Source organism: Centroberyx affinis, unplaced genomic scaffold (assembly GCF_046629955.1).
Source record: "Centroberyx affinis isolate AG114_WGS23_722 - 3 ecotype Tasmania unplaced genomic scaffold, CSIRO-AGI_Caff_v1 ptg000711l_1, whole genome shotgun sequence".
NCBI classification, from domain to species: Eukaryota; Metazoa; Chordata; class Actinopteri; order Beryciformes; family Berycidae; genus Centroberyx; species Centroberyx affinis.
In genome coordinates this window covers 82,734-94,248 of record NW_027279328.1, presented here as the reverse complement: position 1 = coordinate 94,248, position 11,515 = coordinate 82,734, and the positions used below count along the sequence as shown (strand labels likewise).

Genomic DNA, 11,515 nt, shown 5'->3' with positions numbered 1-11,515 from the left:
GTTTATTGTAAACATAAAAAAGCCAGTACATTTGTGTGGCAGAAATGGGGTTTTTTTTCACAACCCCACCCACCACCCAAAATCAACTTGCCACCCTCTTGAGGTCCCAATCCCCAGGTTGAGAACCCGCTGATCTATGTGACCCATTTGAATTTTGTAATTCATGAGAGAAAATACAGTTACAACACCCAGTGAGCGCCCAGGTTGTCTTGATGCAGGAGTTAGTGTTTCTAAAATGTTGTGCTCCTTGTTTTTCCTCAAGGTTGTTCCTTGTTAGTCCAGCTTCATGAATGTTGCCATTTTGTGAAGTGTTTTTTTTATTGCAGTTCTGCTCTTCAGTGTTACTCATGTTTTTAAATCTCCAGGGCTGAAGCGATCCTTCAAAGATGCTGTGTTTTGGTGTTTTTTTTTTTTTTTAGAAAACCTTGCTGATCAAGTGCATCTGAAGACAGTGGGGATTTTTATTCCAAAATGAGTGAAAGTGACACATTGTGATATTAAAGGGGGAAAAAAAGCAATAAATCAATATGAAACTTGCTTTATTGGCCTGTATATCGAAGCACTATTTAGGAAAGAGAAATCTTCAAATATACAAAAAATCTCATATAATACATACAGTGTGCTATAATATGAGCTACATCTCCAGAACAAGAACTCTGTACTAAAATAATTTAAAAAGCTGCCTTGTAGAAGAAACTCTGTTAAATTCGTTAAGGACTCAGTTACATTCATACTGTCACACATTACAGAGCCGCATCGCTTTCCCCAAAATTTCCTAGGAGGTTTGTGTAACGTTAGTAAAGAGTTTGAGTTACTAGCGCTCAAGATAAAGGGGAATGTAATGTAATGTAACCTGTATTGCCTGAGAAAGCTGAATCAAAGTTGTTGTTCCTATATCAATACTAAACATTTGATTTTTTTTTAAGTTTAGAAAGGGACTCCATGCAAACTTACGGTGTTAAAGGATTACATTTTCCTTGATCTTGAGAGATCTAAACTGAAAAATATGGAAAATCTGAAAGAGTAACAACATAGAAGTCCATTTGTGTGTAATTTAGTCACCACTGCATTAAAAGGCACAGTAACCCTGAGTTAACTGATCGACACACTGGGAATGTCGGCCGCCACACCGAAGCGATCACACACCTTCTTCAGCTGCTCCTCCAGCACAATGTTTTTCTTAACCTCTAGATTGTAGTTAAATTTCAAGTCTTCGATCTCTTCGAAAAACGTCGGGTCAAAGTTCTCAAGTTCTCTCTTCAACCTTCTAACCTCGGTTTGCAAATATGCGTTCTCCGTTTCGGCTGCCTTCAGAAGGTTCTTAAGCTTCCCGGAACCTGGCAACACAGAAAGAGAAACACATGTAATGACAGTGGTTCATTACAGAAACTAGAATTTATAACCACCTCTCCTCTCCTTGTCTCCTCTCTGCTTTCCTCTCCTCCTCTCCTCTCCTTGTTTTCTCCTCTCCTCCTGTCTTGTCCTTGTCTCCTCTCCTCTCTCCTCTCCTTGTCTCCTGTCCTCTCCTCTCTTCTCCTTGTCTCCTCTCCTCTCTCCCTCTCCTCCGCACCTCCTCTCCTTGTCTCCTCTCTTCTCCTCTCCTCTTCTTTCCTCTATTCCTCACCTTGTTTCCTCTCCTCTCTCCTCTCCTTGTCTCCTGTCCTCTCCTCTCTCCTCCTCTCCTCTCCTTGTTTCCTCTCCTCTCTCCTCTCCTTGTCTCCTCTCCTCATCTCCTCTCCTTGTCTCCTGTCCTCTCCTCTCTCCTCCTCTCCTCTCCTTGTTTCCTCTCCTCTCTCCTCTCCTTGTCTCCTGTCCTCTCCTCTCTTCTCCTTGTCTCCTCTTCTCTCCTTTCCTCTTTCTTTCTTGTCTCCCCTCTCCTCTCTTCTCCTTGTCTCCTCTCCTTTCCTCTCCTCCTGTCCTCTCCTCTCCTTGTCTCCTCTCTCCTCTCCTCCTCTCCTTGTCTCCTCTCTCCTCTCCTCTCCTCCTTTCCTTGACTCCTCCTCTCCTCTCCTCCATGGTGGGACACACAAACACACAAACCGCTCTCCAATCATAGTAGTGGGATGAACATCCAGTGCAGTAGAGCTCTGGTGGGAGTCTCACCTTGCTGAGCGGACGGCTCACCGTATCGCTCACCGTACTCGCTGAGCCTTTGCTTCAGCTCCAGCTTCTCCCTCTCCAGCTCACTGTTGACCAATCTTTACATAAAAAAAAGGGATCATGTAGATTTTGTCAAAAGGTTACACCATCCAGGCGTTTGCCAAATTGTTGGCTGTTTGGTTAGTTTCTCTTCTCTACCAGCCACTCAGGCAGGTGGCTGAGCCGTTGGAAACATTGTGAAAGGCACTGTGATTTATCAACAAGAAGAAAATATTTCCTCCTCAGATCATGCAATATATTGTTATATTATCAGAGATTTACACACCTCAGTGCCTGGAACTCCTTACCGAGGCCTGCATCTGTCCTTACACCAGGAGGAAAGCTTTTCAACAACTCCACCTAGCACAACAACAAAAAAATTAAATAAAAATATGGCACTTTTCAAAGCTATTAAAAACTGCTTTAGACAGAATTAAACAATATATACAAAATGTACAGATCAGCTATACAATAAAAATGCCAGACATGAGAAGACAGCCATGAATTAAAAACAGGTTACAGAGGAGTAAAATGGGCAAATACAACAAGAACAGAATAACAGATCAAACTCATAATGTAAAAAGAGTTGATTTAACAGGTGACAAAGCCTCAGGAGCCTCCAGCAGTCAAACATACAGTATATACAGTAGATTATAGACTATAGGAAATGTGACAGAGCAGTTGATGAAGCCTGTACCTGATCTTCAAGCTGCCGGGCGGTTTTCTGAGCGCTCTCCTCCCTCTCGCTCAGCTGCTTCAGGTGCTGCTTGAGCTCAGAGAGGCTGGAGGTCTTCTGGGAGAGCTCCCCCTCCAGCTCCTTCATCTTGTTCTCAAACATTCTGCGGAAAGAAAGAAAGAAAGAAAACCGCTGACTCACTCTCTTTAAAGTGCACCGGCAGCCTGGAGGTTAGAGACGTGGGCTTGTGGCCAGAAGGTTGAGGTTTTGAATCCCTGAACCAAAACCTGGGTAGGGAAAGTAAATGAGTAACGCTCTCCCTTGAGCAAGGCACTGACATGACACTACCAGTCAATAGTCTGGACACACCTGATTGAATGTACTATGTTTTTCATTCTCTTAAACCCATTTTGATCTAAAGGCTTACGTTTAAATGCTTGAAATTTGTTTCTTAGACAAATATAAATAGTGAAGTTGATGCCTATGTATGAATTTCTTTCCAAAGCCTTTGTCTTTCCATCAAGGCAAAGGGTGGCTACTTTAAAGAATCTGAAATATAAGATAGTTTTGATTTGTTTAACACGTTTTTGGTCACTGCATAATTCCATTTGTATGATTTTCATTGAAGTCATTACTATTATTCTAAAATATGGAAAATAGTAAAAATAAAGAAAAATGTGGTGTGTCCAAACTTTTGACTGGTAGTGCAACTGTGATTTTTTTTTACATTACAGTGCAACAGCGGTTTGTTTGTAATAAACAGAAGAAGAAGAACTGGGTAGTTAGCATGAGCAGCGAGAGCCACCATGGCTGAACAAAGAAAAGAGAAACTCCAACTGCATCGACAGGAAATCCAAGCTCCGCCCACACTGTTTGATTGACAGCTGATCTCTGGGAAATGCAGTGCAGAAACACCACAGAAATGAGCGCTGAGCACCAAAGATGGAGACAAAATCAAAAGAGCAACAAGAATGTGGCAGATCGGCACTTGAAGGCGGGGCTAGAAGCGGTTTGCTGACCTCGTCACCACAGAAGCCTTCCAGGTCTTGCTGTCTGCTCCCTCTGGGAGGCTTCTGGACATCGACGCCCGAAGCCTCTGCTTGGTTTCCTCCAGCTCCGCCTCGAGCTTCTCATTGGTCACCTCCAGGCTCGTGTTGGTCACCCTCACCCTCTCTGCGGCCTCCATTTCCTGCCGTAACAGAAAACAGCGTCCAGGAGGGATAAAAGAGATCAAAACGTACATCTGGAGAGTTTCATTCCAAAATGAGAAATCAGTTGAAGCTAGTACTTTATTCTTTCAATATTCAGTTAATGAATTGAATATTGATTGATTTTTTTCCCCAGAAACTGCATTGTAATGAAATTCTTCCTATCTGGCTACATCAGATGTAGAACTAACCAATCATATGTGCAATTACCCTTTTTATCTCCTTTCGTAGACGTTCATTCTCCATCACAATTTTCTCCATTCCTTTCGTTTTAGATTCAAGTTTGGAACTCAGCTCCGCCTCAGTTTGACTCTTCAGTTTCTCATAGTCGGTCTTAAAACAGAAAAGACAATGAGTGAAGGTGGAGCCAGTAAGAGATAAGAGTTAATACACTTGTGTTACAAAGTAGTTATAGAAGACTTTGCTTGTGATGTGGTTAACCTTTAGCTTTTCATGTTCTTGCTTCAAGGCAGCAAGCCGCTCCTGATCTGCAGGTGCTTGGGATTTCTTCAGCGTCTCATTTTCCCTCTGCACCCTCTCCACCACCTTCTTCATCAAGCCAATGGTCTTCTCCAGTTCAGGGACTGTTTTGCCGCTGCGACCGCCCTGGTGACCCACAGATTAAACATCATTTTACAATTGGTTAGTGAATTAAATTTTAATCTGACACCCTCAGTGTATTTGCAGGTATCCAATTCAGTTTCTCTGCTTGCCTAGACATTTGTATTTGTCTCTTTTTAGGTGAGATGCTTTTTTAAGGTCATTAGGTTTGGGTTTTTTTTACCTCTAAATCTTTTTGCACAAGTGTCTGTATTTTGTCATTTCTGAGCATATAAACCTGAGTGTATATAAAGATCATGGGTGACTCAACGTACTCCATGTATATGGGCCAGCTTTTTCTCCGCCTCTGCGTTCTCCTTTTTCAGCGCGTTGCACATCTCCTTCAGGTGTGCGACTTGATCCTGTCAAGAAACACAAAGAGCAAGAGGCTGAAACCGCTTCACACAGCAGCTTCCTTTTGCTAATCTCAAGCATTTGTGATTTATCAACAATGATAGTGATTAAAAAACCAGTAGGAAAATAATACTTTTTATACCTCTCTTTGTTGAATGAAAGCACTTCTCCTTTATGCCAAAGTAAATTATGTTTTGTGTAATATTTGATTATGCTATGAATGTCTAAACAGAACGGAATAATTGATTTAATTAATACAAAAAAAAGGAACACTTGAGTTCTCATCTGAAGCTTTTCAGCACCTTTCGATACTTTCAGATGCCTTAAAATCAGCACCAATACCAGAACATGGTGCAACACTGAGGAGGATTATTTTTCAGGGCCTAGCCAGTAGCTAGTTCTCCAGACTGGGTTGTGTACCTTGAGTCTTGGTAAGTCCTTGTTCGCCTGCTCCAGCTGGAAGCGGAGCTCCAGGTTCTCGGAGGCCAGCTTGAGGTTTTCCGTTTGGAGGTCTATGTCTTTCTGTGAAGGCGTTCCCGTGCCTCGTCCTGAAGTCTAGAGGAAGGCGAAGAATAGTCCTCTTTATATATCTCATGCACACAAAATCAGTCACAGCAAAGCAATTAAAGGGGCGAAGGGGATAAAGCTGCTGTTGGATAAAAAACATTGTATCTTCAAAACGTAAGCTCTGAAGGAAACTAGAAAAAAAAAAACAGCCTTGGGTTTTGAATGGGTTTCAAGGCTCCTGAGGTAATGAAACCTCCTCTACCTATAAAGAACCGTGTAAACCCTCAGTTCAACTCAAAACATGACAGTTGCAGTTACAAGGTTTTTCCTCGACAGCAGCAAAATGCAAGCTCATGAGCGACAAACACACTGTGGAGGACTGCAAGGGAGGAATGCACCAACACACTGACAAGCCACTCGCTGCTCTGCTAGCACTACTACCGCACGGTCACAACACTACTGTCTCTGTGACTGTGGAAGCCCGGAGTACCTTCGCATATCTAGGGGATCTGGTTTTGCTTTTTCCTACGCCGTCATCAGCAACGACCCAAGAATCGCGCCAACTGCAAGCAAGATCTAGCGCTGCAAGATCGCGTTTGCGCTCTGCGATCACATCTAGCTCAGCCGTGCAGGAATCCTCCGGTTCATCTTTCACTTCAGCCTTTTCCTCACCGATGCCCTCTGAATTCACCTGCATTTGAGTCGCTCCCACTGGTTTAGAAGGTGATTTAGCCAATCCGGGTCTTTCAGGCTTGGACTCACTTCCTTTTGGGCGCTGGGGTTTAGGGGATATGGAGCTTTCTTCTCGCCCTCTGTTTTCTGCAACATGAGGGGTCAATCGCTTTCTCTCAGTGGCAGCATCCTTTGCTTCCACTGAGGCAGTTTCTTTATCTTTACGCCTTTGCTTTGGCTCCCTCTGCTGGTCAGAGGGGCGGCTGTGGGCGACGGAAGGCGGTGCTGCGCTCCCTTTGCCAGGACCGTCCCCGACATCAAACGTGAGAGAACGAACCCCTCTCAAAGACGGGGAGGACGAGCCTTTTCCCTTCATGTGCGGCGAATGAAATTAAATCCGGTGAGGTGAAGAAAGAGATGCATAGAAAAGAGAGTAGGAAAAAATGATGAAAGAAGGTGAGGTGATGATGATGAACAGAGAGATGAAGAGACAGAGAGATAAAAGGAAAACATTTGGGCCCTTTAAAGCAGAACTGGGCCAAATGGTATAGAGATATAGAATGATGCCTTTTTGAATACATGTAGAGTGATATGTATTGTCTGCTGTCTGTTGGATGTCCTGCACTGTCCTGTTGTCCCTCTACTAGGTGTGCCAGTATGTAATTATGTGATTATGTGAGTTGTCAGAATGTTTCTGCAGCAATGTCAGCGAACAAATTCCTGCATGTTTATTATACTTGCTGCGTTAAACCATTCTGATTCTATTTGTCCCAGATCTGCCTTGAAGCTCACTATTTGGGATGGGACGATCTGCTTTATCTCACGATACGCTGCGATACGAGATATGGGCTTTCACGATTCAATACAACCACGATACGATGTAATAAATAAAAGCTGAATGACAACAAAGTCTGACTGTGCAGAATTATGTTTATTTCTGAGCCACTAGTCTTTCTAGCAATGGCATCGGCTCGCTGGAATGTAAACAACAATTTAAAAATGTCATTACAAAGTGAAAATAATATAATTTGGATGGAGAGCTTGTGAAATTGCCGTCTCATTTGTGATTACTACAGCAGAATAAAATGGAGCGAATATCGTGATTCATTTTTCTGCCCCATGATACGTACGTCACTTTTTTGCATTGCAATATATTGAATTTTGATATATCGTCCCATCCCTAGTGACTATAAACAGAAAAATACTACAGGTGACACAGTGATGAAAAGCCTGTCCACTGTGTAGACTAGCATGTAAACAGTGGCACTGTAGTGTGAGACTGAGGTTATATGAGCACTTACAGAGGGTCTGGAGGAAGACTCTTTGGACATCTGGCGCTCCAAGGACTGGAGTCTCTCCTCCAGGTAGCGGTTCCTCAAGCTCAGATCCTCCATGGCAGCATCTCGAGGTAAAGCCTGTTTCTGTCTGGAAGGTAAACAAGGTACTGAAGGTCTGGCTCTGGATTATGTGGACACATTTTAAGCAATTTGTTGACACTTTGATCAAGAGTGACTTGGAATTAGCCTAGGCCTGTGCTGATATGAAAATTTCATAGTACCATTATCTTGACCAAAATTATCTCTATACAAAATATTTTAATAATTATTAAAACGATGGAAACTTTCAAAACAATACTGTAATATGCCTCAATCATTTAAAAACTAATTTACTTTAAAAAAAACAACTAAAAAAACAACTTAATATATCTAAATATAAAATGCTGGTTTAGCTTTTTAGTTTTTTACCACAAGAGATATATATATATATATATATATATATATATATATATATATATATATCAATATTAAGAAGGGCAATGTTTAAATACTTGCATATAATTTTACTATTTCTGTGTCTGGCGAATGCTCATGTACAAACCAGGAGTGTATCCAATAATAACATTTTCATGAAGAACTTACACAGTATTGTTGTGTACTTACAATACTTCTCCATAATACCAATACACAAGAGAAGACAGTAGAATGAGGGCATTTTAAAGTTTTACCAACTTAACAATACAAAACATTTTTAAAGACATACCTTATGGTGAGGATCTTCATCTCCAGCTCAGAGTTCTTTTTCATCAGCTCCTCCATCTCCTTCTCCATTTCGGTGGAGCGCACCCCCACCACCTGGTCAGCAGTCACACCGCGAGTCTTCAGCTTCTTCTGCAGTGCTGACTTCTCTTGCTCCAGTCTGCGCACAAACACATTGAGCAGTTCTAGTTGAGAGTGACAAACATCTAACCCACAAACGCATCTTCCCGCTTTGCTTTCCATTTTTATTCAACACTTGGCATAGACATTTGGATTTGCATGCATTTACACCTCACTATCTTTACTTCTTAGTTTTTGTTTCCTCCTGATATGTACGTTAAAGCTGCACAAGGCAAGATTTTTAGGTTAATATGCACAAGCCTCTCAGCCGAAATCACACAGTGGGGCTGCAATAAAAGACGAGCATCCCATCCCTGCTAACTGAGACACTCTAGATTCACCTTTGCCCAAAAGTAGACTAATTCTGGTGTCGGGTCTGGACTTTAGCAGGACATTAAGTGATGCCTTAAAACTTACAAGTAAAATCTAATCTGTCTCCTAAACAGCAGTGGGCAGCGCTCCCTCTAGAGAAAGCTGGACTCACCAAAGTTAGATCTTTTCCTCTCTCGTCTCTTTGGTTTCCTTTGGTATAAAGCATCACAGACCGGCCGGCTGGTAAACATGAGCGAGCTGTGTGCAGTTTACTGACATCACATTACATGATCTCTTTATTTTGAAATCCGCAAAATTCAAATAGTTACCTGTCGCTGCCATTTGGAGACACCTACATGCAAAGTCGCCTAGTGCAGCTTTAAGTCAAACTAATTCTTGTCCACTATTTGGTATTATTATTGGCACATAAACTACAGTGCAACCAAAAATATAGAGACAACTGATAGACAATACCAAGTGGAGCATGGAAGAGCGCTGTGGAAACCCCTCCCCCAGTATTAAATGCATGCAACACTATATGCACATGACTCTGGCACTGACCTGGTGTACAGGTCTTTCAGACTGCTGAGCTGTTTCGACAGGGACTCCGTCTCTCGCTCCTTCTCCTTCAGTGCATTCTTCACTTTCTCCATCTTGGCCTGCCATTTCTTCCCCTCCTCCCACCGCACAATTTCTTCTTTGGACTGCAGAGTCAGAGAAACAAGTCGCACATCAAATTAATGTGCAGTGAACTGAAACATGCACTGAGCAATGAAGACAATTTCATAATGTAAAAAAGACACGCCAAAATATTATTCAATATTCACTTGATGGTGCAAGTGTAAAAATCTAGAATTTGTACAGCACTTTTTAAAGTAGTTACAACACGCTTTATGAACAATTAAACAATAAATGATAACCAATAAGATAAACAAAGAAATAATAATTCACAATAATAATAATAACACTGAAATAATACTATGTTTGATGTTGACTGAATTTATGTTTAAGTGTTTACCTTGTCATCCTTCACAGTTTTCCTTTCTGCTCTCTTGTCCAGTTCATACTCCAACTTCCTGATCTTCTTCTGCAGAATCTCGACAGTAGAACTCTTCCCATCTGGTTCTGGTTCATTCTACAGGCAAAAACAATCTTTTTTAGAAGATTGTTTTCATGGCATTCCACTTTTGTCAGATAGTGTGCAGTGAGCTAGGATTTTAGTCACTGTTCAGTATGATATCTGCGGATAGTGTCTGGGTGATGAGGCTGCCAACTGACACTGTGACCTGACCTGCAGAGCATTGCTGAGCCTATTGATCTGCTGCTTGAGCTCCTGGATCTCCTGGTCTCTCTCCTCCTTTTCACCCTGCAGACGTCTCTGGGATTTCTGACTCCGCTGGAAGTCCTGGTTCAGGCTTTCCATCTCCTCCTTCAGGCCGTTCTCCCGCCCTCTGGCCGCTCTGGAAGCCTCTTTCGCAGCTTGAAGTTCTTCGCTGAGCTCTTGCACCCGGGCCTTTGGAGGAAAGAGATTTAAAGCCCCCATGAAATTAACTCCCATTACTTCCCATTACAATCCCACCACTGCTGTAACAGTGTACACTGAGCAAACAGAATAAACAGCTCTTTCCATGAAATGATCAGGATCAGATCAGAATCCAGCTGAAAGTAAAGATCCCTGACTGATTTCACCTCAAAATCCACTTCAGTCAGGAAGGAGAGATGTAGATGAATGAGAAGAGCAAAAGGCGAGTCCACTAGAGTCATTCGAGACAGAGATTTGGGAAAAGCGAATGCAGCTAAATATTTGGATGGTGTTCCTAAAATGTTGTGCACACAGTGTATGTACAAAGCAGGTAAACGGCAGTAAAATATATATATACGAATGCAGGGTCCCACCTTTAGGTCTTTGGTGTGCTTGTCAACGAGCGTCTGGACATTGAGACTCTCCTCTTTTTTTGCAGCGTTGGCTATGACTTGCTGCTCCGCCATAGACGTCAACTCCGCCCGCAGCTCCAGCAGAGCCTTACTGAGAGCCTGAAAACAGAGGGAGCAGAGAGAGATAGCATCCATGATAAATCCAGTGAGGGTTTACATCACGACAATGCACCACCATCCATTTCTACAAGGAATACTTACACACATCCCCTTCTCTCCCACATTCCTCCTCTACTTGAACTTGATAAACAACATGCAGACATAAACATCCTTTTTTTCTGTCTGAAATCCTATAGGTGTTCAAAGAAGGAACTTAAAAACTTGTACTTGTTTGAATAGATAATTATTTCCTCAACATTCTTGGCTCTTGGCTGCAGTTTTGTAATGTAAATGTAAATAATAAAAGAGGTGCTGAACCTTGAGCTGTTTCTCTTTCTGGGCGAGCTGGGCTTTGAGTCGCTCCAGCAGGTTTTTCATGGTGTTGCTGGGGGAGCGGACGTTGGCCTCCTTCTGGGCCTCCAGCTCGGTTTGGAGGTATTGCATCTCCTTCTCCATCTGGGCCATGTGGCTCCTCTGCTCCTCAGCCTCCGCAGACACAGCCTTCACCTGGGCAGCATGCTGCTCCTCCAGCCTGCAACACCTCCCCTCTGTTAGTCTGCTTCAAAATGTTCTTACACAGTTGCTTCCCACTGTCGTTACATGTTTTTTTTTTGTTTTTAACCCAGCGTTCTTTATTTATGCCTGGCATTTTTACTGTTGATCTATCGGCTTTTGTTTATTATTGTTGTATTGCCTGTAAAGTGCTTTGTAATGACTGAGAAAATGCTATAAAAATAAAGTTTGTAATTTTCTTATTATAATTATATAGTGCAAAGAGGTAAATGTAGCAAACTGGTGGTTTGCTACATTTACCTCTATAAGTGTTGTCACAGTTGGTGGTGATCACAAGACTGAAA

The 11,515-nt window shown here is 42.3% G+C and overlaps 1 protein-coding gene across 1 annotated transcript in view; it reads right to left on the bottom strand.

Moving 5' to 3' along the window:
- Window positions 1-618: 618 nt before the first annotated feature.
- cep290 (centrosomal protein 290) overlaps window positions 619-11,515 on the bottom strand; it is a 33,410-nt gene continuing 22,513 nt past the window's right edge. Inside the window, exons 38-53 of the mRNA XM_071519502.1 lie at window positions 10,977-11,190; window positions 10,521-10,658; window positions 9,916-10,137; window positions 9,643-9,759; window positions 9,186-9,328; window positions 8,197-8,352; window positions 7,458-7,581; window positions 5,398-5,532; window positions 4,899-4,985; window positions 4,465-4,629; window positions 4,234-4,356; window positions 3,835-4,004; window positions 2,837-2,978; window positions 2,426-2,499; window positions 2,104-2,198; window positions 619-1,337 (exon numbers count right to left, since the gene is read on the bottom strand). Coding sequence (XP_071375603.1) covers window positions 1,093-1,337; window positions 2,104-2,198; window positions 2,426-2,499; window positions 2,837-2,978; window positions 3,835-4,004; window positions 4,234-4,356; window positions 4,465-4,629; window positions 4,899-4,985; window positions 5,398-5,532; window positions 7,458-7,581; window positions 8,197-8,352; window positions 9,186-9,328; window positions 9,643-9,759; window positions 9,916-10,137; window positions 10,521-10,658; window positions 10,977-11,190 — 2,350 coding nt within the window. The 3' untranslated portion in view covers window positions 619-1,092. The remainder of the gene's footprint in view (window positions 1,338-2,103; window positions 2,199-2,425; window positions 2,500-2,836; window positions 2,979-3,834; window positions 4,005-4,233; window positions 4,357-4,464; window positions 4,630-4,898; window positions 4,986-5,397; window positions 5,533-7,457; window positions 7,582-8,196; window positions 8,353-9,185; window positions 9,329-9,642; window positions 9,760-9,915; window positions 10,138-10,520; window positions 10,659-10,976; window positions 11,191-11,515) is intronic.